The sequence below is a fragment of the Pimephales promelas genome, chromosome 20 (assembly GCF_988280905.1).
Source record: "Pimephales promelas chromosome 20, fPimPro1.hap1.1, whole genome shotgun sequence".
Taxonomy (NCBI): Eukaryota; Metazoa; Chordata; class Actinopteri; order Cypriniformes; family Leuciscidae; genus Pimephales; species Pimephales promelas.
The window spans coordinates 19,662,139-19,689,185 of record NC_142788.1 but is presented as its reverse complement, the minus strand read 5'-3'; the positions used below and the strand labels follow the sequence as shown (position 1 = coordinate 19,689,185).

Sequence of the window (27,047 nt, the reverse complement as noted above, 5' to 3'; positions counted from 1 at the left end):
TTTGTAGTGGATGTGTCTTCTGTCAGTTAATGTAGATTCTTTAGCTCACAAAAACAAGACCCTGGAATTAATGTATAATTAAAACAGTTTATTACATCTCACATAACCATTTATATTAATTTTATACATTGTACTTACTGTATTTGTGCATGTGTAAGGCCTGCTTTCTTTTCACTACCTCAGAAACAGATATTTAGGCTACTGAAATGGAGCAGAATGTCTAAACCTGTTGAGTTTCCTTGCTATTGAATATTTTCCTCACAAGCAGTGAAGAAATGTGTTACTTATAAGTAAATTGCAACAGTAAAATGTTCGTTTGTCATCAGCAGCTTGAATTGGGCACAATACAAAAGTATTTATGATGTTTACAACATTTTAATCTCCATCTATCATCATCCTCAGCTTCTGCGCTTCTTCGGTATCAGAGGTGGAAGGTTGTGATGTGGCAATGAATCTGCCACTTTATCAGGCTGTGGGAGATGGGGGAAAAAGTATTCAAATTTATTGTAATAATACTGTTAGGTTGCATTTACATCTCATACAGTGTGGTAAACTCTAAAGTAATTCGTTTTAATAGGCTAATGATGATCATTATCTTGTCTTTAATGCAGAGGTTTAAAATCCAAAGACTGCAGTCTTGCCTGTTGTAACTGGAAGATCCAGCTTTGATAGTCCTCAGGGTAAATACAGGAGACAAGCAGAGGTTCCATCAGTTCACCTGGAAAATACATCACTCCAGATCAGCATAAAGATTACAGGGCGACAACAGTTTAGAAAACACACTTGTGGGAAGTTGGTACAGTATGTGGCATGAAATCTGTCAGAAAAGTGCATAGAAGAAGAACTATGAACTATGAAGTGGCCAACATTAATCACAGCTCCTATTTTTTTAAGGCTTCTGATCATTTTGTCAAGTTATTTACATGTCAGTTCTATAACTTGGTGTAATGACACTAAGAGGAACATGAAGCCAGTCTGAGTGTGTTTGTCATCACATGACTATTTTCTGAAGGTGAGTCACAAGCATCTCTATATGACTACCATATCACTTGATTTCTGATTTCTTAGAACAACAAATCATGCAATGTATCCAACTTTGGCTTTCTTAACATTTATGAAAGACCAATATATGATAATAAATAGCCTAGTATATCCTAATATACCCCCATCAAACTGCACAACTAAGAAGTAACCCCAATGGTTTGATATCATGCAAGAGTATTTCCTGGGTTCTCATGACAAGTCATAGTAAAATGACTGGCATGACAGATAAACAGGACTGATGTGTGCTTAAAAATAGTACTGATCATTACCACAGACACAAACGCGGGGTGTGATGTAAGAAGAGATATATAGCACTCTGACAATATGTGCTTTCCAAAGCTGCACACATTTAAACTGCTCTCCCGTAACCCATCGGTTTTGTATATTAAATGTATTAAACTTAAATTATTTATATTACTTACAATTTAGAGGTTATGTCCAAGTGTTGTGTTGAAATATGAGAGTAATACATTTGTTCAGAAAGGTATACCTGTGAGTTCAAACTCCAGTCTGCCAGGTAGTGCCGATCTTTCCCTGGCTTTGATGCTCTTTAGTGGCAGACGACCCTTCAGTATAAAACAATACAACTCAGTGCTGTGATGTATTCAATAGTCCTATGTTTGAATCTAAATTAAATGTTTGTTTATTGTATTAAAATGCCGAATCGCTTAAACTGAGGTCAAATGATAATAATGGTGGCCAGGAGGTCCTTTGTTTACTTTTTTTTTAAAATAAAGAAACAGAAGCCTATATATAAACAGCATTCTGGCACCATTACAACTGTTAACTTTTCAATTAAATAGGGTTCACCACTTACTTACACACCTAGAAATAAAGGTTCTTTATTGGCATCAATGATTCCATGAGGAACCTTTAACAGCATGGAAACTTTCCATCCACAAAAGGTTCTTAATAATGGAAAAAGTTTGTTCAGATTTTTTAAAAGGTTCTTCACAGGAAATTCTTATTTTTGGAACTGTTCACTGATAGGTTATTTGGGGAAGTACAATTTTTTTCTTCTATTGCTTGACTGAAAAAAAAACAACCCTTTTTGGAACCTTTATTTCAAAGAATTCTAGAAGAATTTATTAATTGAGGCTGCCAAATACATTTCCATGGCTCATAGTTGCAGACATATTGCTGATATGCAGTGTTCTGAATGGCAAAATTAGCTTACCTCATATTTCACACAAACATGATGACAGTCGAGAGATAGAATGAGGAGGTCAAACGGGAAAAGCACGAGTAAACGCTCCTGTGGTCCCTGCAAAAGCCAGTCCAGTTGTTTGAAAGAGGCTTGTTTAGTACCATCCTGAATTACATGGACACCACTCTCTATTTTAGTCTATAGCCTGACCTGTGCGTGTATGTTGCTGATGTGCACCAATGAAAGGTATTTCGGATAGCCCATGTGCTGAATGGGCGTCCCCTCCCATTGCAAGATCGGAGACCGCAGTAAGTACCTTTTAAGCTCCTCCTTCTTCCAGTTTTCATCACATGGCACCTGGAATTGTGGAAATAAAACTGTCTGAATAAAAAAGCAATGATGTGAAAGATCCTAATTCTGTTTTACTTATCTGGTTCTTTGGGCAAACATAACCAATGTTCATTCAGGGACAAATATATTTGACCATGTTTTATGAGTCCTGTATATTCCAGGTATGCAGTACAAGGCTGAATAAGATGTACCAGGTATGAGAGAGTACTATGTGACGGGCTCAGCTGTTGCCTTAGGGATTTGTATCTCCTTTCCTCAATGTTCTCCATCCAGGCATTTTTTTCAGCAGCACTATTACAAATGAAGATCTTTGAGTCCACCATAGGTCCTAGAGGATATCATGAATATAGGTGTACCATGTTCAAATATTTTTGTGACTTCAAAATTTATCATATTCAGGTTTTTTTTTTTTTTAGATTTAAGATGTTGTGTTTTTTAGTTTTTTTTTTTTTTTAGAGGGGCTCTCACCGCTAATCTCAAACATATGTGGAGAATTGGGGTCCTGCTGTGAGATCAGATGCACCTCAATGGCAGAAAGAGGAAGAATGCCCTGTGAAACACAGATGGCAGTTTAAAGTGAAGCTCACATGCTTACATATTTCCTCATGCCTTATTGAAAGAGTCTTACCTCATAAATAAATTCATGATTAGCACTGTCCAAAGCGAGGATTAACAAATGGAAGGAAAATAAAACCAGATATCTTTCGCTCATAGCCTGCAGACAGACATCATAATGCATACAAAATACATTTACTCATAAAGTTGGACATATGCATAAATATGAATTCAGCTCCTCTTAAATCGTTTCCTGAAGCAACTGAAGCAATTTTGTTGAATTGTTACCTTTGTGTACCCACTGTGTAAATACACAGAAGATGAGTGGATAATGTCTCCATAGGTGTGTGGTGCCTGTCCTTCCCATTCTCTGATTGGATGAGTGTACAGCATGTGATGGAGCTCTTTTTTTGTCCTGCCCCAAAGCACAAGCTGAAAAACAGAAATACAAATAAATCACCCTAATGCTACATAAAGAGCATGTAATGTTGAAAAATGCACAAAAGATTTATTTATTTATGTATTTAGAAGCTGATGAAGACATACTTGTGAATGGTTGTGTTTAGTTTTGTTCCTCACAGATACAGGATCCGGTTCCTTGCACAAGACACAGATGCATAAACGGAGATGAAATTGTTCCAGTGCAATCAGTGCAAACATTATACATTCATCTATCTATGTGAATACAGTGGCTCCAAAAAGTATTTAGATAATTCACCCAAGCAAAACATACAAATAAAAATAGTGGGTTCGTGGATGGTGGAATTATGGGATGGTGCTTGGTGCCACAGACTCAGGGGGCCCCCCTGAGTGCAGTAAAATAGTTTTTATCATGACAGGAACTTTAATTAAAATGTCCAAAAATTACACGACCCAAATCCCCATTCCATAGATTGCAGACGGGCTATGTGGGATCGCAATATCTCAGCTCAGGAAGGGTCTAGAGCCTCCAATTTTGCACTCAGGTCTAAGTCTCATGGCCCTCTATCAGAATCCAGAGTTTTGAGAGTACCCCTTTCGGGTTTTTTTTTGGTGCAAAAAATATCTCTAATCTTCTCAAAACTCTGGATTCTGATAGAGGGCCATGAGACTTAAACCTGAGTGCAAAAATGGAGGCTCTAGAGTCTAGAGCCTCCATTTTGCACTCAGGTCTAAGTCTCATGGCCCTCTCTCAGAATCCAGAGTTTTGTGAAGATTGGGGAAACTTAATTTTTCACCCCCAAAAAAAACCGTAAGGGGTACCACTGTCGTTTTTTTTTTCGGGTCGAAATTTTGAGTTTCGATATCTCAGCTCTGGAAGGGTCAAGAGCCTCCATTTTTGCACTCAGGTGAGGTCTAAGTCTCATGGCCCTCTGTCAGAATCCAGAGTTTTGAGAAGATTGGGGAAACTTAATTTTTCACCCCAAAAAAAAAAAAAAAACGTAAGGGGTACCACTGTCGTTTTTTTTTTCAGGTTGAAATTTTGAGTTTCGATATCTCAGCTCTGGAAGGGTCTAGAGCCTCCATTTTTGCACTCAGGTCTAAGTCTCATGGTCCTCTATCAGAATCCAGAGTTTTGAGAAGATTGGAGAAACTTAATTTTTTACCCAAAAAAAAAACGTAAGGGGTACCACTGTCGTTTTTTTTTCGGGTCGAAATTTTGAGTTTCGATATCTCAGCTCTGGAAGGGTCTAGAGCCTCCATTTTTGCACTCAGGTCTAAGTCTCATGGCCCTCTATCAGAATCCAGAGTTTTGTGAAGATTGGGGATACTTAATTTTTCACCCAAAAAAAAAAAAACGTAAGGGGTACCACTGTCGTTTTTTTTTTCGGGTCGAAATTTTGAGTTTCGATATCTCAGCTCTGGAAGGGTCTAGAGCCTCCATTTTTGCATTCAGGTCTAAGTCTCAGGGCCCTCTATCAGAATCCAGAGTTTTGTGAAGATTGGGGTAACTTAATTTTTCACCCAAAAAAAAAAAAACGTAAGGGTTACCACTGTCGTTTTTTTTTTCGGGTCGAAATTTTGAGTTTCGATATCTCAGCTCTGGAAGGGTCTAGAGCCTCCATTTTTGCACTCAGGTCTAAGTCTCATGGCCCTCTATCAGAATCCAGAGTTTTGTGAAGATTGGGGATACTTAATTTTTCACCCAAAAAAAAAAAAACGTAAGGGGTACCACTGTCGTTTTTTTTTTCGGGTCGAAATTTTGAGTTTCGATATCTCAGCTCTGGAAGGGTCTAGAGCCTCCATTTTTGCACTCAGGTCTAAGTCTCAGGGCCCTCTATCAGAATCCAGAGTTTTGTGAAGATTGGGGTAACTTAATTTTTCACCCAAAAAAAAAAAAACGTAAGGGTTACCACTGTCGTTTTTTTTTTCGGGTCGAAATTTTGAGTTTCGATATCTCAGCTCTGGAAGGGTCTAGAGCCTCCATTTTTGCACTCAGGTCTAAGTCTCATGGCCCTCTATCAGAATCCAGAGTTTTGTGAAGATTGGGGATACTTAATTTTTCACCCAAAAAAAAAAAAACGTAAGGGGTACCACTGTCGGTTTTTTTTTCGGGTCGAAATTTTGAGTTTCGATATCTCAGCTCTGGAAGGGTCTAGAGCCTCCATTTTTGCACTCAGGTCTAAGTCTCAGGGCCCTCTATCAGAATCCAGAGTTTTGTGAAGATTGGGGTAACTTAATTTTTCACCCAAAAAAAAAAAAACGTAAGGGTTACCACTGTCGTTTTTTTTTTCGGGTCGAAATTTTGAGTTTCGATATCTCAGCTCTGGAAGGGTCTAGAGCCTCCATTTTTGCACTCAGGTCTAAGTCTCATGGCCCTCTATCAGAATCCAGAGTTTTGTGAAGATTGGGGATACTTAATTTTTCACCCCAAAAAAAAAAAACGTAAGGGGTACCACTGTCGTTTTTTTTTCGGGTCGAAATTTTGAGTTTCGATATCTCAGCTCTGGAAGGGTCTAGAGCCTCCATTTTTGCACTCAGGTCTAAGTCTCATGGCCCTCTATCAGAATCCAGAGCTTTGTGAAGATTGGGGATACTTATTTTTTCACCCCAAAAAAAAAAACGTAAGGGGTACCACTGTCGTTTTTTTTTCGGGTCGAAATTTTGAGTTTCGATATCTCAGCTCTGGAAGGGTCTAGAGCCTCCATTTTTGCACTCAGGTCTAAGTCTCAGGGCCCTCTATCAGAATCCAGAGTTTTGTGAAGATTGGGGTAACTTAATTTTTCACCCAAAAAAAAAAAAAACGTAAGGGGTACCACTGTCGTTTTTTTTTCGGGTCGAAATTTTGAGTTTCGATATCTCAGCTCTGGAAGGGTCTAGAGCCTCCATTTTTGCACTCAGGTCTAAGTCTCATGGCCCTCTATCAGAATCCAGAGTTTTGTGAAGATTGGGGATACTTCATTTTTCACCCAAAAAAAAAAACGTAAGGGGTACCACTGTCGTTTTTTTTTCGGGTCGAAATTTTGAGTTTCGATATCTCAGCTCTGGAAGGGTCTAGAGCCTCCATTTTTGCACTCAGGTCTAAGTCTCAGGGCCCTCTATCAGAATCCAGAGTTTTGTGAAGATTGGGGTAACTTAATTTTTCACCCAAAAAAAAAAACGTAAGGGGTACCACTGTCGTTTTTTTTTCGGGTCGAAATTTTGAGTTTCGATATCTCAGCTCTGGAAGGGTCTAGAGCCTCCATTTTTGCACTCAGGTCTAAGTCTCATGGCCCTCTATCAGAATCCAGAGTTTTGTGAAGATTGGGGATACTTAATTTTTCACCCAAAAAAAAAAACGTAAGGGGTACCACTGTCGTTTTTTTTTTGGGTCGAAATTTTGAGTTTCGATATCTCAGCTCTGGAAGGGTCTAGAGCCTCCATTTTTGCACTCAGGTCTAAGTCTCATGGCCCTCTATCAGAATCCAGAGTTTTGTGAAGATTGGGGTAACTTAATTTTTCACCCAAAAAAAAAAAACGTAAGGGGTACCACTGTCGTTTTTTTTTCGGGTCGAAATTTTGAGTTTCGATATCTCAGCTCTGGAAGGGTCTAGAGCCTCCATTTTTGCACTCAGGTCTAAGTCTTAGGGCCCTCTATCAGAATCCAGAGTTTTGTGAAGATTGGGGTAACTTAATTTTTCACCCAAAAAAAAAAAACATAAGGGGTACCACTGTCAGTTTTTTTTTTCGGGTCGAAATTTTGAGTTTCGATATCTCAGCTCTGGAAGGGTCTAGAGCCTCCATTTTTGCACTCAGGTCTAAGTCTCATGGCCCTCTATCAGAATCCAGAGTTTTGTGAAGATTGGGGATACTTAATTTTTCACCCAAAAAAAAAAAAACGTAAGGGGTACCACTGTCGGTTTTTTTTCGGGTCGAAATTTTGAGTTTCGATATCTCAGCTCTGGAAGGGTCTAGAGCCTCCATTTTTGCACTCAGGTCTAAGTCTCATGGCCCTCTATCAGAATCCAGAGTTTTGTGAAGATTGGGGATACTTAATTTTTCAACCAAAAAAAAAAAACGTAAGGGGTACCACTGTCGTTTTTTTTTCGGGTCGAAATTTTGAGTTTCGATATCTCAGCTCTGGAAGGGTCTAGAGCCTCCATTTTTGCACTCAGGTCTAAGTCTCATGGCCCTCTATCAGAATCCAGAGTTTTGTGAAGATTGGGAATACTTAATTTTTCACCCAAAAAAAAAAACCGTGAGGGGTACCACTTTCGTTTTTTTTTTCGGGTCGAAATTTTGAGTTTCGATATCTCAGCTCTGGAAGGGTCTAGAGCCTCCATTTTTGCACTCAGGTCTAAGTTTAATGGCCCTCTATCAGAATCCAGAGTTTTGTGAAGATTGTGGATACTTAATTTTTCACCCAAAAAAAAAAAAACGTAAGGGGTACCACTGTCGTTTTTTTTTTCGGGTCGAAATTTTGAGTTTCGATATCTCAGCTCTGGAAGGGTCTAGAGCCTCCATTTTTGCACTCAGGTCTAAGTCTCAGGGCCCTCTATCAGAATCCAGAGTTTTGTGAAGATTGGGGTAACTTAATTTTTCACCCAAAAAAAAAAAAAACGTAAGGGTTACCACTGTCGTTTTTTTTTTCGGGTCGAAATTTTGAGTTTCGATATCTCAGCTCTGGAAGGGTCTAGAGCCTCCATTTTTGCACTCAGGTCTAAGTCTCATGGCCCTCTATCAGAATCCAGAGTTTTGTGAAGATTGGGGATACTTAATTTTTCACCCCAAAAAAGAAAAACGTAAGGGGTACCACTGTCGTTTTTTTTTCGGGTCGAAATTTTGAGTTTCGATATCTCAGCTCTGGAAGGGTCTAGAGCCTCCATTTTTGCACTCAGGTCTAAGTCTCAGGGCCCTCTATCAGAATCCAGAGTTTTGTGAAGATTGGGGTAACTTAATTTTTCACCCAAAAAAAAAAAACGTAAGGGGTACCACTGTCGTTTTTTTTTTCGGGTCGAAATTTTGAGTTTCGATATCTCAGCTCTGGAAGAGTCTAGAGCCTCCATTTTTGCACTCAGGTCTAAGTCTCATGGCCCTCTATCAGAATCCAGAGTTTTGTGAAGATTGGGGATACTTAATTTTTCACCCAAAAAAAAAAAACGTAAGGGGTACCACTGTCGTTTTTTTTTCGGGTCGAAATTTTGAGTTTCGATATCTCAGCTCTGGAAGGGTCTAGAGCCTCCATTTTTGCACTCAGGTCTAAGTCTCAGGGCCCTCTATCAGAATCCAGAGTTTTGTGAAGATTGGGGTAACTTAATTTTTCACCCAAAAAAAAAAACGTAAGGGGTACCACTGTCGTTTTTTTTTCGGGTCGAAATTTTGAGTTTCGATATCTCAGCTCTGGAAGGGTCTAGAGCCTCCATTTTTGCACTCAGGTCTAAGTCTCATGGCCCTCTATCAGAATCCAGAGTTTTGTGAAGATTGGGGATACTTAATTTTTCACCCAAAAAAAAAAACGTAAGGGGTACCACTGTCGTTTTTTTTTCGGGTCGAAATTTTGAGTTTCGATATCTCAGCTCTGGAAGGGTCTAGAGCCTCCATTTTTGCACTCAGGTCTAAGTCTCAGGGCCCTCTATCAGAATCCAGAGTTTTGTGAAGATTGGGGATACTTAATTTTTCACCCAAAAAAAAAAAATTGTAAGGGGTACCACTGTCGTTTTTTTTTCGGGTCGAAATTTTGAGTTTCGATATCTCAGCTCTGGAAGGGTCTAGAGCCTCCATTTTTGTACTCAGGTCTAAGTCTCATGGCCCTCTATCAGAATCCAGAGTTTTGTGAAGATTGGGGATACTTAATTTTTCACCCAAAAAAAAAAACGTAAGGGGTACCACTGTCGTTTTTTTTTCGGGTCGAAATTTTGAGTTTCGATATCTCAGCTCTGGAAGGGTCTAGAGCCTCCATTTTTGTACTCAGGTCTAAGTCTCATGGCCCTCTATCAGAATCCAGAGTTTTGTGAAGATTGGGGATACTTAATTTTTCACCCAAAAAAAAAAACGTAAGGGGTACCACTGTCGTTTTTTTTTCGGGTCGAAATTTTGAGTTTCGATATCTCAGCTCTGGAAGGGTCTAGAGCCTCCATTTTTGCACTCAGGTCTAAGTCTCATGGCCCTCTATCAGAATCCAGAGTTTTGTGAAGATTGGGGATACTTAATTTTTCACCCAAAAAAAAAAAAAAACGTAAGGGGTACCACTGTCGTTTTTTTTTTGGGGTCGAAATTTTGAGTTTCGATATCTCAGCTCTGGAAGGGTCTAGAGCCTCCATTTTTGCACTCAGGTCTAAGTCTCATGGCCCTCTATCAGAATCCAGAGTTTTGTGAAGATTGGGGATACTTAATTTTTCACCCCAAAAAAAAAACGTAAGGGGTACCACTGTCGTTTTTTTTTTCGGGTCGAAATTTTGAGTTTCGATATCTCAGCTCTGGAAGGGTCTAGAGCCTACATTTTTGCACTCAGGTCTAAGTCTCATGGTCCTCTATCAGAATCCAGAGTTTTGAGAAGATTGGAGAAACTTAATTTTTTACCCAAAAAAAAAACGTAAGGGGTACCACTGTCGTTTTTTTTTCGGGTCGAAATTTTGAGTTTCGATATCTCAGCTCTGGAAGGGTCTAGAGCCTCAATTTTTGCACTCAGGTCTAAGTCTCAGGGCCCTCTATCAGAATCCAGAGTTTTGTGAAGATTGGGGTAACTTAATTTTTCACCCAAAAAAAAAAAACGTAAGGGGTACCACTGTCGTTTTTTTTTCGGGTCGAAATTTTGAGTTTCGATATCTCAGCTCTGGAAGGGTCTAGAGCCTCCATTTTTGCACTCAGGTCTAAGTCTCATGGCCCTCTATCAGAATCCAGAGTTTTATGAAGATTGGGGATACTTAATTTTTCACCCAAAAAAAAAAAACGTAAGGGGTACCACTGTCGTTTTTTTTTCGGGTCGAAATTTTGAGTTTCGATATCTCAGCTCTGGAAGGGTCTAGAGCCTCCATTTTTGCACTCAGGTCTAAGTCTCAGGGCCCTCTATCAGAATCCAGAGTTTTGTGAAGATTGGGGTAACTTAATTTTTCACCCAAAAAAAAAAACGTAAGGGGTACCACTGTCGTTTTTTTTTCGGGTCGAAATTTTGAGTTTCGATATCTCAGCTCTGGAAGGGTCTAGAGCCTCCATTTTTGCACTCAGGTCTAAGTCTCATGGCCCTCTATCAGAATCCAGAGTTTTGTGAAGATTGGGGATACTTAATTTTTCACCCAAAAAAAAAAAACGTAAGGGGTACCACTGTCGTTTTTTTTTCGGGTCGAAATTTTGAGTTTCGATATCTCAGCTCTGGACGGGTCTAGAGCCTCCATTTTTGCACTCAGGTCTAAGTCTCATGGCCCTCTATCAGAATCCAGAGTTTTGAGAAGATTGGAGAAACTTAATTTTTTACCCCAAAAAAAAAAAACGTAAGGGGTACCACTGTCGTTTTTTTTTCGGGTCGAAATTTTGAGTTTCGATATCTCAGCTCTGGAAGGGTCTAGAGCCTCCATTTTTGCACTCAGGTCTAAGTCTCATGGCCCTCTATCAGAATCCAGAGTTTTGTGAAGATTGGGGATACTTAATTTTTCACCCAAAAAAAAAAAACGTAAGGGGTACCACTGTCGTTTTTTTTTCGGGTCGAAATTTTGAGTTTCGATATCTCAGCTCTGGAAGGGTCTAGAGCCTCCATTTTTGCACTCAGGTCTAAGTCTCATGGCCCTCTATCAGAATCCAGAGTTTTGTGAAGATTGGGAATACTTAATTTTTCACCCAAAAAAAAAAAACGTGAGGGGTACCACTGTCGTTTTTTTTTTCGGGTCGAAATTTTGAGTTTCGATATCTCAGCTCTGGAAGGGTCTAGAGCCTCCATTTTTGCACTCAGGTCTAAGTTTAATGGCCCTCTATCAGAATCCAGAGTTTTGTGAAGATTGGGGATACTTAATTTTTCACCCAAAAAAAAAAAACGTAAGGGGTACCACTGTCGTTTTTTTTTTCGGGTCGAAATTTTGAGTTTCGATATCTCAGCTCTGGAAGGGTCTAGAGCCTCCATTTTTGCACTCAGGTCTAAGTCTCAGGGCCCTCTATCAGAATCCAGAGTTTTGTGAAGATTGGGGTAACTTAATTTTTCACCCAAAAAAAAAAAACGTAAGGGTTACCACTGTCGTTTTTTTTTTCGGGTCGAAATTTTGAGTTTCGATATCTCAGCTCTGGAAGGGTCTAGAGCCTCCATTTTTGCACTCAGGTCTAAGTCTCATGGCCCTCTATCAGAATCCAGAGTTTTGTGAAGATTGGGGATACTTAATTTTTCACCCAAAAAAAAAAAACGTAAGGGGTACCACTGTCGTTTTTTTTTCGGGTCGAAATTTTGAGTTTCGATATCTCAGCTCTGGAAGGGTCTAGAGCCTCCATTTTTGCACTCAGGTCTAAGTCTCAGGGCCCTCTATCAGAATCCAGAGTTTTGTGAAGATTGGGGTAACTTAATTTTTCACCCAAAAAAAAAAAACGTAAGGGGTACCACTGTCGTTTTTTTTTTCGGGTCGAAATTTTGAGTTTCGATATCTCAGCTCTGGAAGAGTCTAGAGCCTCCATTTTTGCACTCAGGTCTAAGTCTCAGGGCCCTCTATCAGAATCCAGAGTTTTGTGAAGATTGGGGTAACTTAATTTTTCACCCAAAAAAAAAAAACGTAAGGGTTACCACTGTCGTTTTTTTTTTTCGGGTCGAAATTTTGAGTTTCGATATCTCAGCTCTGGAAGGGTCTAGAGCCTCCATTTTTGCACTCAGGTCTAAGTCTCATGGCCCTCTATCAGAATCCAGAGTTTTGTGAAGATTGGGGATACTTAATTTTTCACCCAAAAAAAAAAAACGTAAGGGGTACCACTGTCGTTTTTTTTTTCGGGTCGAAATTTTGAGTTTCGATATCTCAGCTCTGGAAGGGTCTAGAGCCTCCATTTTTGCACTCAGGTCTAAGTCTCAGGGCCCTCTATCAGAATCCAGAGTTTTGTGAAGATTGGGGTAACTTAATTTTTCACCCAAAAAAAAAAAACGTAAGGGTTACCACTGTCGTTTTTTTTTTCGGGTCGAAATTTTGAGTTTCGATATCTCAGCTCTGGAAGGGTCTAGAGCCTCCATTTTTGCACTCAGGTCTAAGTCTCATGGCCCTCTATCAGAATCCAGAGTTTTGTGAAGATTGGGGATACTTAATTTTTCACCCAAAAAAAAAAAACGTAAGGGGTACCACTGTCGTTTTTTTTTCGGGTCGAAATTTTGAGTTTCGATATCTCAGCTCTGGAAGGGTCTAGAGCCTCCATTTTTGCACTCAGGTCTAAGTCTCAGGGCCCTCTATCAGAATCCAGAGTTTTGTGAAGATTGGGGTAACTTAATTTTTCACCCAAAAAAAAAAAACGTAAGGGGTACCACTGTCGTTTTTTTTTTCGGGTCGAAATTTTGAGTTTCGATATCTCAGCTCTGGAAGAGTCTAGAGCCTCCATTTTTGCACTCAGGTCTAAGTCTCATGGCCCTCTATCAGAATCCAGAGTTTTGTGAAGATTGGGGATACTTAATTTTTCACCCAAAAAAAAAAAACGTAAGGGGTACCACTGTCGTTTTTTTTTCGGGTCGAAATTTTGAGTTTCGATATCTCAGCTCTGGAAGGGTCTAGAGCCTCCATTTTTGCACTCAGGTCTAAGTCTCAGGGCCCTCTATCAGAATCCAGAGTTTTGTGAAGATTGGGGTAACTTAATTTTTCACCCAAAAAAAAAAACGTAAGGGGTACCACTGTCGTTTTTTTTTCGGGTCGAAATTTTGAGTTTCGATATCTCAGCTTTGGAAGGGTCTAGAGCCTCCATTTTTGCACTCAGGTCTAAGTCTCAGGGCCCTCTATCAGAATCCAGAGTTTTGTGAAGATTGGGGTAACTTAATTTTTCACCCAAAAAAAAAAAACGTAAGGGTTACCACTGTCGTTTTTTTTTTTCGGGTCGAAATTTTGAGTTTCGATATCTCAGCTCTGGAAGGGTCTAGAGCCTCCATTTTTGCACTCAGGTCTAAGTCTCATGGCCCTCTATCAGAATCCAGAGTTTTGTGAAGATTGGGGATACTTAATTTTTCACCCAAAAAAAAAAACGTAAGGGGTACCACTGTCGTTTTTTTTTTCGGGTCGAAATTTTGAGTTTCGATATCTCAGCTCTGGAAGGGTCTAGAGCCTCCATTTTTGCACTCAGGTCTAAGTCTCAGGGCCCTCTATCAGAATCCAGAGTTTTGTGAAGATTGGGGTAACTTAATTTTTCACCCAAAAAAAAAAAACGTAAGGGGTACCACTGTCGTTTTTTTTTTCGGGTCGAAATTTTGAGTTTCGATATCTCAGCTCTGGAAGAGTCTAGAGCCTCCATTTTTGCACTCAGGTCTAAGTCTCATGGCCCTCTATCAGAATCCAGAGTTTTGTGAAGATTGGGGATACTTAATTTTTCACCCAAAAAAAAAAAACGTAAGGGGTACCACTGTCGTTTTTTTTTCGGGTCGAAATTTTGAGTTTCGATATCTCAGCTCTGGAAGGGTCTAGAGCCTCCATTTTTGCACTCAGGTCTAAGTCTCAGGGCCCTCTATCAGAATCCAGAGTTTTGTGAAGATTGGGGTAACTTAATTTTTCACCCAAAAAAAAAAACGTAAGGGGTACCACTGTCGTTTTTTTTTCGGGTCGAAATTTTGAGTTTCGATATCTCAGCTCTGGAAGGGTCTAGAGCCTCCATTTTTGCACTCAGGTCTAAGTCTCATGGCCCTCTATCAGAATCCAGAGTTTTGTGAAGATTGGGGATACTTAATTTTTCACCCAAAAAAAAAAACGTAAGGGGTACCACTGTCGTTTTTTTTTCGGGTCGAAATTTTGAGTTTCGATATCTCAGCTCTGGAAGGGTCTAGAGCCTCCATTTTTGCACTCAGGTCTAAGTCTCAGGGCCCTCTATCAGAATCCAGAGTTTTGTGAAGATTGGGGATACTTAATTTTTCACCCAAAAAAAAAAAATTGTAAGGGGTACCACTGTCGTTTTTTTTTCGGGTCGAAATTTTGAGTTTCGATATCTCAGCTCTGGAAGGGTCTAGAGCCTCCATTTTTGTACTCAGGTCTAAGTCTCATTGCCCTCTATCAGAATCCAGAGTTTTGTGAAGATTGGGGATACTTAATTTTTCACCCAAAAAAAAAAACGTAAGGGGTACCACTGTCGTTTTTTTTTCGGGTCGAAATTTTGAGTTTCGATATCTCAGCTCTGGAAGGGTCTAAAGCCTCCATTTTTGCACTCAGGTCTAAGTCTCATGGCCCTCTATCAGAATCCAGAGTTTTGTGAAGATTGGGGATACTTAATTTTTCACCCAAAAAAAAACAAAAAACGTAAGGGGTACCACTGTCGTTTTTTTTTTGGGGTCGAAATTTTGAGTTTCGATATCTCAGCTCTGGAAGGGTCTAGAGCCTCCATTTTTGCACTCAGGTCTAAGTCTCATGGCCCTCTATCAGAATCCAGAGTTTTGTGAAGATTGGGGATACTTAATTTTTCACCCAAAAAAAAAAAACGTAAGGGGTACCACTGTCGTTTTTTTTTTCGGGTCGAAATTTTGAGTTTCGATATCTCAGCTCTGGAAGGGTCTAGAGCCTCCATTTTTGCACTCAGGTCTAAGTCTCAGGGCCCTCTATCAGAATCCAGAGTTTTGTGAAGATTGGGGTAACTTAATTTTTCACCCAAAAAAAAAAAACGTAAGGGGTACCACTGTCGTTTTTTTTTTCGGGTCGAAATTTTGAGTTTCGATATCTCAGCTCTGGAAGAGTCTAGAGCCTCCATTTTTGCACTCAGGTCTAAGTCTCATGGCCCTCTATCAGAATCCAGAGTTTTGTGAAGATTGGGGATACTTAATTTTTCACCCAAAAAAAAAAAACGTAAGGGGTACCACTGTCGTTTTTTTTTCGGGTCGAAATTTTGAGTTTCGATATCTCAGCTCTGGAAGGGTCTAGAGCCTCCATTTTTGCACTCAGGTCTAAGTCTCAGGGCCCTCTATCAGAATCCAGAGTTTTGTGAAGATTGGGGTAACTTAATTTTTCACCCAAAAAAAAAAACGTAAGGGGTACCACTGTCGTTTTTTTTTCGGGTCGAAATTTTGAGTTTCGATATCTCAGCTCTGGAAGGGTCTAGAGCCTCCATTTTTGCACTCAGGTCTAAGTCTCATGGCCCTCTATCAGAATCCAGAGTTTTGTGAAGATTGGGGATACTTAATTTTTCACCCAAAAAAAAAAACGTAAGGGGTACCACTGTCGTTTTTTTTTCGGGTCGAAATTTTGAGTTTCGATATCTCAGCTCTGGAAGGGTCTAGAGCCTCCATTTTTGCACTCAGGTCTAAGTCTCAGGGCCCTCTATCAGAATCCAGAGTTTTGTGAAGATTGGGGATACTTAATTTTTCACCCAAAAAAAAAAAAAACGTAAGGGGTACCACTGTCGTTTTTTTTTTGGGGTCGAAATTTTGAGTTTCGATATCTCAGCTCTGGAAGGGTCTAGAGCCTCCATTTTTGCACTCAGGTCTAAGTCTCATGGCCCTCTATCAGAATCCAGAGTTTTGTGAAGATTGGGGATACTTAATTTTTCACCCAAAAAAAAAACGTAAGGGGTACCACTGTCGTTTTTTTTTTCGGGTCGAAATTTTGAGTTTCGATATCTCAGCTCTGGAAGGGTCTAGAGCCTACATTTTTGCACTCAGGTCTAAGTCTCATGGTCCTCTATCAGAATCCAGAGTTTTGTGAAGATTGGGGTAACTTAATTTTTCACCCCAAAAAAAAAACGTAAGGGGTACCACTGTCGTTTTTTTTTCGGGTCGAAATTTTGAGTTTCGATATCTCAGCTCTGGAAGGGTCTAGAGCCTCCATTTTTGCACTCAGGTCTAAGTCTCATGGCCCTCTATCAGAATCCAGAGTTTTGTGAAGATTGGGGATACTTCATTTTTCACCCAAAAAAAAAAAACGTAAGGGGTACCACTGTCGTTTTTTTTTCGGGTCGAAATTTTGAGTTTCGATATCTCAGCTCTGGAATGGTCTAGAGCCTCCAATTTTGCACTCAGGTCTAAGTCTCAGGGCCCTCTATCAGAATCCAGAGTTTTGTGAAGATTGGGGTAACTTAATTTTTCACCCAAAAAAAAAAAACGTAAGGGGTACCACTGTCGTTTTTTTTTTCGGGTCAAAATTTTGAGTTTCGATATCTCAGCTCTGGAAGGGTCTAGAGCCTCCATTTTTGCACTCAGGTCTAAGTCTCATGGCCCTCTATCAGAATCCAGAGTTTTGTGAAGATTGGGGATACTTAATTTTTCACCCAAAAAAAAAAACGTAAGGGGTACCACTGTCGTTTTTTTTTCGGGTCGAAATTTTGAGTTTCGATATCTCAGCTCTGGAAGGGTCTAGAGCCTCCATTTTTGCACTCAGGTCTAAGTCTCATGGCCCTCTATCAGAATCCAGAGTTTTGTGAAGATTGGGGATACTTAATTTTTCACCCCAAAAAAAAAAAACGTAAGGGGTACCACTGTCGTTTTTTTTTCTGGTCGAAATTTTGAGTTTCGATATCTCAGCTCTGGAAGGGTCTAGAGCCTCCATTTTTGCACTCAGGTCTAAGTCTCAGGGCCCTCTATCAGAATCCAGAGTTTTGTGAAGATTGGGGTAACTTAATTTTTCACCCAAAAAAAAAAAACGTAAGGGGTACCACTGTCGTTTTTTTTTTCGGGTCGAAATTTTGAGTTTCGATATCTCAGCTCTGGAAGGGTCTAGAGCCTCCATTTTTGCACTCAGGTCTAAGTCTCATGGCCCTCTATCAGAATCCAGAGTTTTGTGAAGATTGGGGATACTTAATTTTTCACCCAAAAAAAAAAAAAAACGTAAGGGGTACCACTGTCGTTTTTTTTTGGGGTCGAAATTTTGAGTTTCGATATCTCAGCTCTGGAAGGGTCTAGAGCCTCCATTTTTGCACTCAGGTCTAAGTCTCATGGCCCTCTATCAGAATCCAGAGTTTTATGAAGATTGGGGATACTTAATTTTTCACCCAAAAAAAAAACGTAAGGGGTACCACTGTCGTTTTTTTTTCGGGTCGAAATTTTGAGTTTCGATATCTCAGCTCTGGAAGGGTCTAGAGCCTCCATTTTTGCACTCAGGTCTAAGTCTCATGGCCCTCTATCAGAATCCAGAGTTTTGTGAAGATTGGGGATACTTAATTTTTCACCCAAAAAAAAAAAACGTAAGGGGTACCACTGTCGTTTTTTTTTCGGGTCGAAATTTTGAGTTTCGATATCTCAGCTCTGGAAGGGTCTAGAGCCTCCATTTTTGCACTCAGGTCTAAGTCTCATGGCCCTCTATCAGAATCCAGAGTTTTGTGAAGATTGGGGATACTTAATTTTTCACCCAAAAAAAAAAAACGTAAGGGGTACCACTGTCGTTTTTTTTTCGGGTCGAAATTTTGAGTTTCGATATCTCAGCTCTGGAAGGGTCTAGAGCCTCCATTTTTGCACTCAGGTCTAAGTCTCAGGGCCCTCTATCAGAATCCAGAGTTTTGTGAAGATTGGGAAACTTAATTTTTCACCCAAAAAAAAAAACGTAAGGGGTACCACTGTGGTTTTTTTTTCGGGTCGAAATTTTGAGTTTCGATATCTCAGCTCTGGAAGGGTCTAGAGCCTCCATTTTTGCACTCAGGTCTAAGTCTCAGGGCCCTCTATCAGAATCCAGAGTTTTGTGAAGATTGGGGTAACTTAATTTTTCACCCAAAAAAAAAAAACGTAAGGGGTACCACTGTCGTTTTTTTTTCGGGTCGAAATTTTGAGTTTCGATATCTCAGCTCTGGAAGGGTCTAGAGCCTCCATTTTTGCACTCAGGTCTAAGTCTCATGGCCCTCTATCAGAATCCAGAGTTTTGTGAAGATTGGGGATACTTAATTTTTCACCCAAAAGAAAAAACGTAAGGGGTACCACTGTCGTTTTTTTTTCGGGTCGAAATTTTGAGTTTCGATATCTCAGCTCTGGAAGGGTCTAGAGCCTCCATTTTTGCACTCAGGTCTAAGTCTCATGGCCCTCTATCAGAATCCAGAGTTTTGTGAAGATTGGGGATACTTAATTTTTCACCCAAAAAAAAAAAACGTAAGGGGTACCACTGTCGTTTTTTTTTCGGGTCGAAATTTTGAGTTTCGATATCTCAGCTCTGGAAGGGTCTAGAGCCTCCATTTTTGCACTCAGGTCTAAGTCTCAGGGCCCTCTATCAGAATCCAGAGTTTTGTGAAGATTGGGAAACTTAATTTTTCACCCAAAAAAAAAAACGTAAGGGGTACCACTGTGGTTTTTTTTTCGGGTCGAAATTTTGAGTTTCGATATCTCAGCTCTGGAAGGGTCTAGAGCCTCCATTTTTGCACTCAGGTCTAAGTCTCAGGGCCCTCTATCAGAATCCAGAGTTTTGTGAAGATTGGGGTAACTTAATTTTTCACCCAAAAAAAAAAAACGTAAGGGGTACCACTGTCGTTTTTTTTTCGGGTCGAAATTTTGAGTTTCGATATCTCAGCTCTGGAAGGGTCTAGAGCCTCCATTTTTGCACTCAGGTCTAAGTCTCATGGCCCTCTATCAGAATCCAGAGTTTTGTGAAGATTGGGGATACTTAATTTTTCACCCAAAAGAAAAAACGTAAGGGGTACCACTGTCGTTTTTTTTTCGGGTCGAAATTTTGAGTTTCGATATCTCAGCTCTGGAAGGGTCTAGAGCCTCCATTTTTGCACTCAGGTCTAAGCCTCAGGGCCCTCTATCAGAATCCAGAGTTTTGTGAAGATTGGGGATACTTAATTTTTCACCCAAAAAAAAAAACGTAAGGGGTACCACTGTCGTTTTTTTTTCGGGTCGAAATTTTGAGTTTCGATATCTCAGCTCTGGAAGGGTCTAGAGCCTCCATTTTTGCACTCAGGTCTAAGTCTCAGGGCCCTCTATCAGAATCCAGAGTTTTGTGAAGATTGGGGTAACTTAATTTTTCACCCAAAAAAAAAAAACGTAAGGGGTACCACTGTCGTTTTTTTTTCGGGTCGAAATTTTGAGTTTCGATATCTCAGCTCTGGAAGGGTCTAGAGCCTCCATTTTTGCACTCAGGTCTAAGTCTCATGGCCCTCTATCAGAATCCAGAGTTTTGTGAAGATTGGGGATACTTAATTTTTCACCCAAAAAAAAAAAACGTAAGGGGTACCACTGTCGTTTTTTTTTTCGGGTCGAAATTTTGAGTTTCGATATCTCAGCTCTGGAAGGGTCTAGAGCCTCCATTTTTGCACTCAGGTCTAAGTCTCATGGCCCTCTATCAGAATCCAGAGTTTTGTGAAGATTGGGGATACTTAATTTTTCACCCAAAAAAAAAAAACGTAAGGGGTACCACTGTCGTTTTTTTTTCGGGTCGAAATTTTGAGTTTCGATATCTCAGCTCTGGAAGGGTCTAGAGCCTCCATTTTTGCACACAGGTCTAAGTCTCATGGCCCTCTATCAGAATCCAGAGTTTTGTGAAGATTGGGGATACTTAATTTTTCACCCAAAAAAAAAAACGTAAGGGGTACCACTGTCGTTTTTTTTTCGGGTCGAAATTTTGAGTTTCGATATCTCAGCTCTGGAAGGGTCTAGAGCCTCCATTTTTGCACTCAGGTCTAAGTCTCATGGCCCTCTATCAGAATCCAGAGTTTTGTGAAGATTGGGGATACTTAATTTTTCACCCAAAAAAAAAAACGTAAGGGGTACCACTGTCGTTTTTTTTTCGGGTCGAAATTTTGAGTTTCGATATCTCAGCTCTGGAAGGGTCTAGAGCCTCCATTTTTGCACACAGGTCTAAGTCTCATGGCCCTCTATCAGAATCCAGAGTTTTGTGAAGATTGGGGATACTTAATTTTTCACCCAAAAAAAAAAACGTAAGGGGTACCACTGTCGTTTTTTTTTCGGGTCGAAATTTTGAGTTTCGATATCTCAGCTCTGGAAGGGTCTAGAGCCTCCATTTTTGCACTCAGGTCTAAGTCTCATGGCCCTCTATCAGAATCCAGAGTTTTGTGAAGATTGGGGATACTTAATTTTTCACCCAAAAAAAAAAAAAATGTAAGGGGTACCACTGTCGTTTTTTTTTTCGGGTCGAAATTTTGAGTTTCGATATCTCAGCTCTGGAAGGGTGTAGAGCCTCCATTTTTGCACTCAGGTCTAAGTCTCAGGGCCCTTTATCAGAATCCAGAGTTTTGAGAAGATTGGGGAAACTTAATTTTTCGCCCAAAAAAACGACAGTGGTACCCCTTACGTTTTTTTTTTTGGGTGAAAAATTAAGTATCCCAATCTGCACAAAACTCTGGATTCTGATAGAGGGCCCTGAGACTTAGACCTGAGTGCAAAAATGGAGGCTCTAGACCCTTCCAGAGCTGAGATATCGAAACTCAAAATTTCGACCCGAAAAAAAAACGACAGTGGTACCCCTTACGTTTTTTTTTTTTGGGTGAAAAATTAAGTATCCCCAATCTTCACAAAACTCTGGATTCTGATAGAGGGCCATGAGACTTAGACCTGAGTGCAAAAATGGAGGCTCTAGACCCTTCCAGAGCTGAGATATCGAAACTCAAAATTTCGACCCGAAAAAAAAACGACAGTGGTACCCCTTACGTTTTTTTTTTGGGTGAAAAATTAAGTTACCCCAATCTTCACAAAACTCTGGATTCTGATAGAGGGCCCTGAGACTTAGACCCGAGTGCAAAAATGGAGGCTCTAGACCCTTCCAGAGCTGAGATGTCGAAACTCAAAATTTCGACCCGAAAAAAAAACGACAGTGGTACCCCTTACTTTTTTTTTTTTTGGGTGAAAAATTAAGTATCCCCAATCTTCACAAAACTCTGGATTCTGATAGAGGGCCATGAGACTTAGACCTGAGTGCAAAAATGGAGGCTCTAGACCCTTCCAGAGCTGAGATATCGAAACTCAAAATTTCGACCCGAAAAAAAAACGACAGTGGTACCCCTTACGTTTTTTTTTTTTGGGTGAAAAATTAAGTATCCCCAATCTTCACAAAACTCTGGATTCTGATAGAGGGCCATGAGACTTAGACCTGAGTGCAAAAATGGAGGCTCTAGACCCTTCCAGAGCTGAGATATCGAAACTCAAAATTTCGACCCGAAAAAAAAACGACAGTGGTACCCCTTACGTTTTTTTTTTTGGGGTGAAAAATTAAGTTACCCCAATCTTCACAAAACTCTGGATTCTGATAGAGGGCCATGAGACTTAGACCTGAGTGCAAAAATGGAGGCTCTAGACCCTTCCAGAGCTGAGATATCGAAACTCAAAATTTCGACCCGAAAAAAAAACGACAGTGGTACCCCTTACGTTTTTTTTTTTTGGGTGAAAAATTAAGTTACCCCAATCTTCACAAAACTCTGGATTCTGATAGAGGGCCCTGAGACTTAGACCTGAGTGCAAAAATGGAGGCTCTAGACCCTTCCAGAGCTGAGATATCGAAACTCAAAATTTCGACCCGAAAAAAAAAACGACAGTGGTACCCCTTACGTTTTTTTTTTTGGGTAAAAAATTAAGTTTCTCCAATCTTCTCAAAACTCTGGATTCTGATAGAGGGCCATGAGACTTAGACCTGAGTGCAAAAATGGAGGCTCTAGACCCTTCCAGAGCTGAGATATCGAAACTCAAAATTTCGACCCGAAAAAAAAACGACAGTGGTACCCCTTATGTTTTTTTTTTTGGGTGAAAAATTAAGTTACCCCAATCTTCACAAAACTCTGGATTCTGATAGAGGGCCCTGAGACTTAGACCCGAGTGCAAAAATGGAGGCTCTAGACCCTTCCAGAGCTGAGATATCGAAACTCAAAATTTCGACCCGAAAAAAAAACGACAGTGGTACCCCTTACGTTTTTTTTTTTTGGGTGAAAAATTAAGTATCCCCAATCTTCACAAAACTCTGGATTCTGATAGAGGGCCATGAGACTTAGACCTGAGTGCAAAAATGGAGGCTCTAGACCCTTCCAGAGCTGAGATATCGAAACTCAAAATTTCGACCCGAAAAAAAAACGACAGTGGTACCCCTTACGTTTTTTTTTTTGGGTGAAAAATTAAGTATCCCCAATCTTCACAAAACTCTGGATTCTGATAGAGGGCCATGAGACTTAGACCTGAGTGCAAAAATGGAGGCTCTAGACCCTTCCAGAGCTGAGATATCGAAACTCAAAATTTCGACCCGAAAAAAAAACGACAGTGGTACCCCTTACGTTTTTTTTTTGGGTGAAAAATTAAGTATCCCCAATCTTCACAAAACTCTGGATTCTGATAGAGGGCCATGAGACTTAGACCTGTGTGCAAAAATGGAGGCTCTAGACCCTTCCAGAGCTGAGATATCGAAACTCAAAATTTCGACCCGAAAAAAAAAACGACAGTGGTACCCCTTACGTTTTTTTTTTTGGGTGAAAAATTAAGTATCCCCAATCTTCACAAAACTCTGGATTCTGATAGAGGGCCATGAGACTTAGACCTGAGTGCAAAAATGGAGGCTCTAGACCCTTCCAGAGCTGAGATATCGAAACTCAAAATTTCGACCCGAAAAAAAAAACGACAGTGGTACGCCTTACGTTTTTTTTTTTTGGGTGAAAAATTAAGTATCCCCAATCTTCACAAAACTCTGGATTCTGATAGAGGGCCATGAGACTTAGACCTGAGTGCAAAAATGGAGGCTCTAGACCCTTCCAGAGCTGAGATATCGAAACTCAAAATTTCGACCCGAAAAAAAAACGACAGTGGTACCCCTTACGTTTTTTTTTTTGGGTGAAAAATTAAGTTACCCCAATCTTCACAAAACTCTGGATTCTGATAGAGGGCCCTGAGACTTAGACCTGAGTGCAAAAATGGAGGCTCTAGACCCTTCCAGAGCTGAGATATCGAAACTCAAAATTTCGACCCGAAAAAAAAACGACAGTGGTACCCCTTACGTTTTTTTTTTGGGTGAAAAATTAAGTATCCCCAATCTTCACAAAACTCTGGATTCTGATAGAGGGCCCTGAGACTTAGACCTGAGTACAAAAATGGAGGCTCTAGACCCTTCCAGAGCTGAGATATCGAAACTCAAAATTTCGACCCGAAAAAAAAACGACAGTGGTACCCCTTACGTTTTTTTATTTTTGGGTGAAAAATTAAGTTACCCCAATCTTCACAAAACTCTGGATTCTGATAGAGGGCCCTGAGACTTAGACCTGAGTGCAAAAATGGAGGCTCTAGACCCTTCCAGAGCTGAGATATCGAAACTCAAAATTTCGACCCGAAAAAAAAACGACAGTGGTACCCCTTACGTTTTTTTTTTTGGGTGAAAAATTAAGTTACCCCAATCTTCACAAAACTCTGGATTCTGATAGAGGGCCATGAGACTTAGACCTGTGTGCAAAAATGGAGGCTCTAGACCCTTCCAGAGCTGAGATATCGAAACTCAAAATTTCGACCCGAAAAAAAAAACGACAGTGGTACCCCTTACGTTTTTTTTTTTTGGGTGAAAAATTAAGTTACCCCAATCTTCACAAAACTCTGGATTCTGATAGAGGGCCCTGAGACTTAGACCTGAGTGCAAAAATGGAGGCTCTAGACCCTTCCAGAGCTGAGATATCGAAACTCAAAATTTCGACCCGAAAAAAAAAACGACAGTGGTACCCCTTACGTTTTTTTTTTTGGGTAAAAAATTAAGTTTCTCCAATCTTCTCAAAACTCTGGATTCTGATAGAGGGCCATGAGACTTAGACCTGAGTGCAAAAATGGAGGCTCTAGACCCTTCCAGAGCTGAGATATCGAAACTCAAAATTTCGACCCGAAAAAAAAACGACAGTGGTACCCCTTATGTTTTTTTTTTTGGGTGAAAAATTAAGTTACCCCAATCTTCACAAAACTCTGGATTCTGATAGAGGGCCCTGAGACTTAGACCCGAGTGCAAAAATGGAGGCTCTAGACCCTTCCAGAGCTGAGATATCGAAACTCAAAATTTCGACCCGAAAAAAAAACGACAGTGGTACCCCTTACGTTTTTTTTTTTTTGGGTGAAAAATTAAGTATCCCCAATCTTCACAAAACTCTGGATTCTGATAGAGGGCCATGAGACTTAGACCTGAGTGCAAAAATGGAGGCTCTAGACCCTTCCAGAGCTGAGATATCGAAACTCAAAATTTCGACCCGAAAAAAAAACGACAGTGGTACCCCTTACGTTTTTTTTTTTGGGTGAAAAATTAAGTATCCCCAATCTTCACAAAACTCTGGATTCTGATAGAGGGCCATGAGACTTAGACCTGAGTGCAAAAATGGAGGCTCTAGACCCTTCCAGAGCTGAGATATCGAAACTCAAAATTTCGACCCGAAAAAAAAACGACAGTGGTACCCCTTACGTTTTTTTTTTTGGGTGAAAAATTAAGTATCCCCAATCTTCACAAAACTCTGGATTCTGATAGAGGGCCATGAGACTTAGACCTGTGTGCAAAAATGGAGGCTCTAGACCCTTCCAGAGCTGAGATATCGAAACTTTTAAAAATTTCGACCCAAAAAAAAAAACGACAGTGGTACCCCTTACGTTTTTTTTTTTTGGGTGAAAAATTAAGTATCCCCAATCTTCACAAAACTCTGGATTCTGATAGAGGGCCATGAGACTTAGACCTGAGTGCAAAAATGGAGGCTCTAGACCCTTCCAGAGCTGAGATATCGAAACTCAAAATTTCGACCCGAAAAAAAAACGACAGTGGTACGCCTTACGTTTTTTTTTTTTGGGTGAAAAATTAAGTATCCCCAATCTTCACAAAACTCTGGATTCTGATAGAGGGCCATGAGACTTAGACCTGAGTGCAAAAATGGAGGCTCTAGACCCTTCCAGAGCTGAGATATCGAAACTCAAAATTTCGACCCGAAAAAAAAACGACAGTGGTACCCCTTACGTTTTTTTTTTTGGGTGAAAAATTAAGTTACCCCAATCTTCACAAAACTCTGGATTCTGATAGAGGGCCCTGAGACTTAGACCTGAGTGCAAAAATGGAGGCTCTAGACCCTTCCAGAGCTGAGATATCGAAACTCAAAATTTCGACCCGAAAAAAAAACGACAGTGGTACCCCTTACGTTTTTTTTTGGGTGAAAAATTAAGTATCCCCAATCTTCACAAAACTCTGGATTCTGATAGAGGGCCCTGAGACTTAGACCTGAGTGCAAAAATGGAGGCTCTAGACCCTTCCAGAGCTGAGATATCGAAACTCAAAATTTCGACCCGAAAAAAAAACGACAGTGGTACCCCTTACGTTTTTTTATTTTTGGGTGAAAAATTAAGTTACCCCAATCTTCACAAAACTCTGGATTCTGATAGAGGGCCATGAGACTTAGACCTGAGTGCAAAAATGGAGGCTCTAGACCCTTCCAGAGCTGAGATATCGAAACTCAAAATTTCGACCCGAAAAAAAACCGACAGTGGTATCCCTTACGTTTTTTTTTTTTGGGTGAAAAATTAAGTTACCCCAATCTTCACAAAACTCTGGATTCTGATAGAGGGCCCTGAGACTTAGACCTGAGTGCAAAAATGGAGGCTCTAGACCCTTCCAGAGCTGAGATATCGAAACTCAAAATTTCGACCCGAAAAAAAAACGACAGTGGTACCCCTTACGGTTTTTTTTTTTGGGTGAAAAATTAAGTTACCCCAATCTTCACAAAACTCTGGATTCTGATAGAGGGCCCTGAGACTTAGACCTGAGTGCAAAAATGGAGGCTCTAGACCCTTCCAGAGCTGAGATATCGAAACTCAAAATTTCGACCCGAAAAAAAAACGACAGTGGTACCCCTTACGTTTTTTTTTTTGGGTGAAAAATTAAGTATCCCCAATCTTCACAAAACTCTGGATTCTGATAGAGGGCCCTGAGACTTAGACCTGAGTGCAAAAATGGAGGCTCTAGACCCTTCCAGAGCTGAGAAATCGAAACTCAAAATTTCGACCCGAAAAAAAAACGACAGTGGTACCCCTTACGTTTTTTTTTTGGGTGAAAAATTAAGTATCCCCAATCTTCATAAAACTCTGGATTCTGATAGAGGGCCATGAGACTTAGACCTGAGTGCAAAAATGGAGGCTCTAGACCCTTCCAGAGCTGAGATATCGAAACTCAAAATTTCGACCCGAAAAAAAAAACGACAGTGGTACCCCTTACGGTTTTTTTTTTTTTGGGGTGAAAAATTAAGTATCCCCAATCTTCACAAAACTCTGGATTCTGATAGAGGGCCATGAGACTTAGACCTGAGTGCAAAAATGGAGGCTCTAGACCCTTCCAGAGCTGAGATATCGAAACTCAAAATTTCGACCCCCAAAAAAAACGACAGTGGTACCCCTTACGGTTTTTTTTTTTTTGGGTGAAAAATTAAGTATCCCCAATCTTCACAAAACTCTGGATTCTGATAGAGGGCCATGAGACTTAGACCTGAGTGCAAAAATGGAGGCTCTAGATCCTTC

The 27,047-nt window shown here is 40.2% G+C and overlaps 1 protein-coding gene across 1 annotated transcript in view; it reads right to left on the bottom strand.

Moving 5' to 3' along the window:
* Positions 1 to 73: 73 nt before the first annotated feature.
* LOC120463793 (putative pleckstrin homology domain-containing family N member 1) overlaps positions 74 to 27,047 on the bottom strand; it is a 48,001-nt gene continuing 21,027 nt past the window's right edge. Inside the window, exons 3-12 of the mRNA XM_089124493.1 lie at positions 3,644 to 3,694; positions 3,386 to 3,529; positions 3,171 to 3,257; positions 3,011 to 3,092; positions 2,734 to 2,870; positions 2,402 to 2,548; positions 2,222 to 2,308; positions 1,535 to 1,610; positions 642 to 718; positions 74 to 470 (exon numbers count right to left, since the gene is read on the bottom strand). Coding sequence (XP_088980619.1) covers positions 399 to 470; positions 642 to 718; positions 1,535 to 1,610; positions 2,222 to 2,308; positions 2,402 to 2,548; positions 2,734 to 2,870; positions 3,011 to 3,092; positions 3,171 to 3,257; positions 3,386 to 3,529; positions 3,644 to 3,694 — 960 coding nt within the window. The 3' untranslated portion in view covers positions 74 to 398. The remainder of the gene's footprint in view (positions 471 to 641; positions 719 to 1,534; positions 1,611 to 2,221; positions 2,309 to 2,401; positions 2,549 to 2,733; positions 2,871 to 3,010; positions 3,093 to 3,170; positions 3,258 to 3,385; positions 3,530 to 3,643; positions 3,695 to 27,047) is intronic.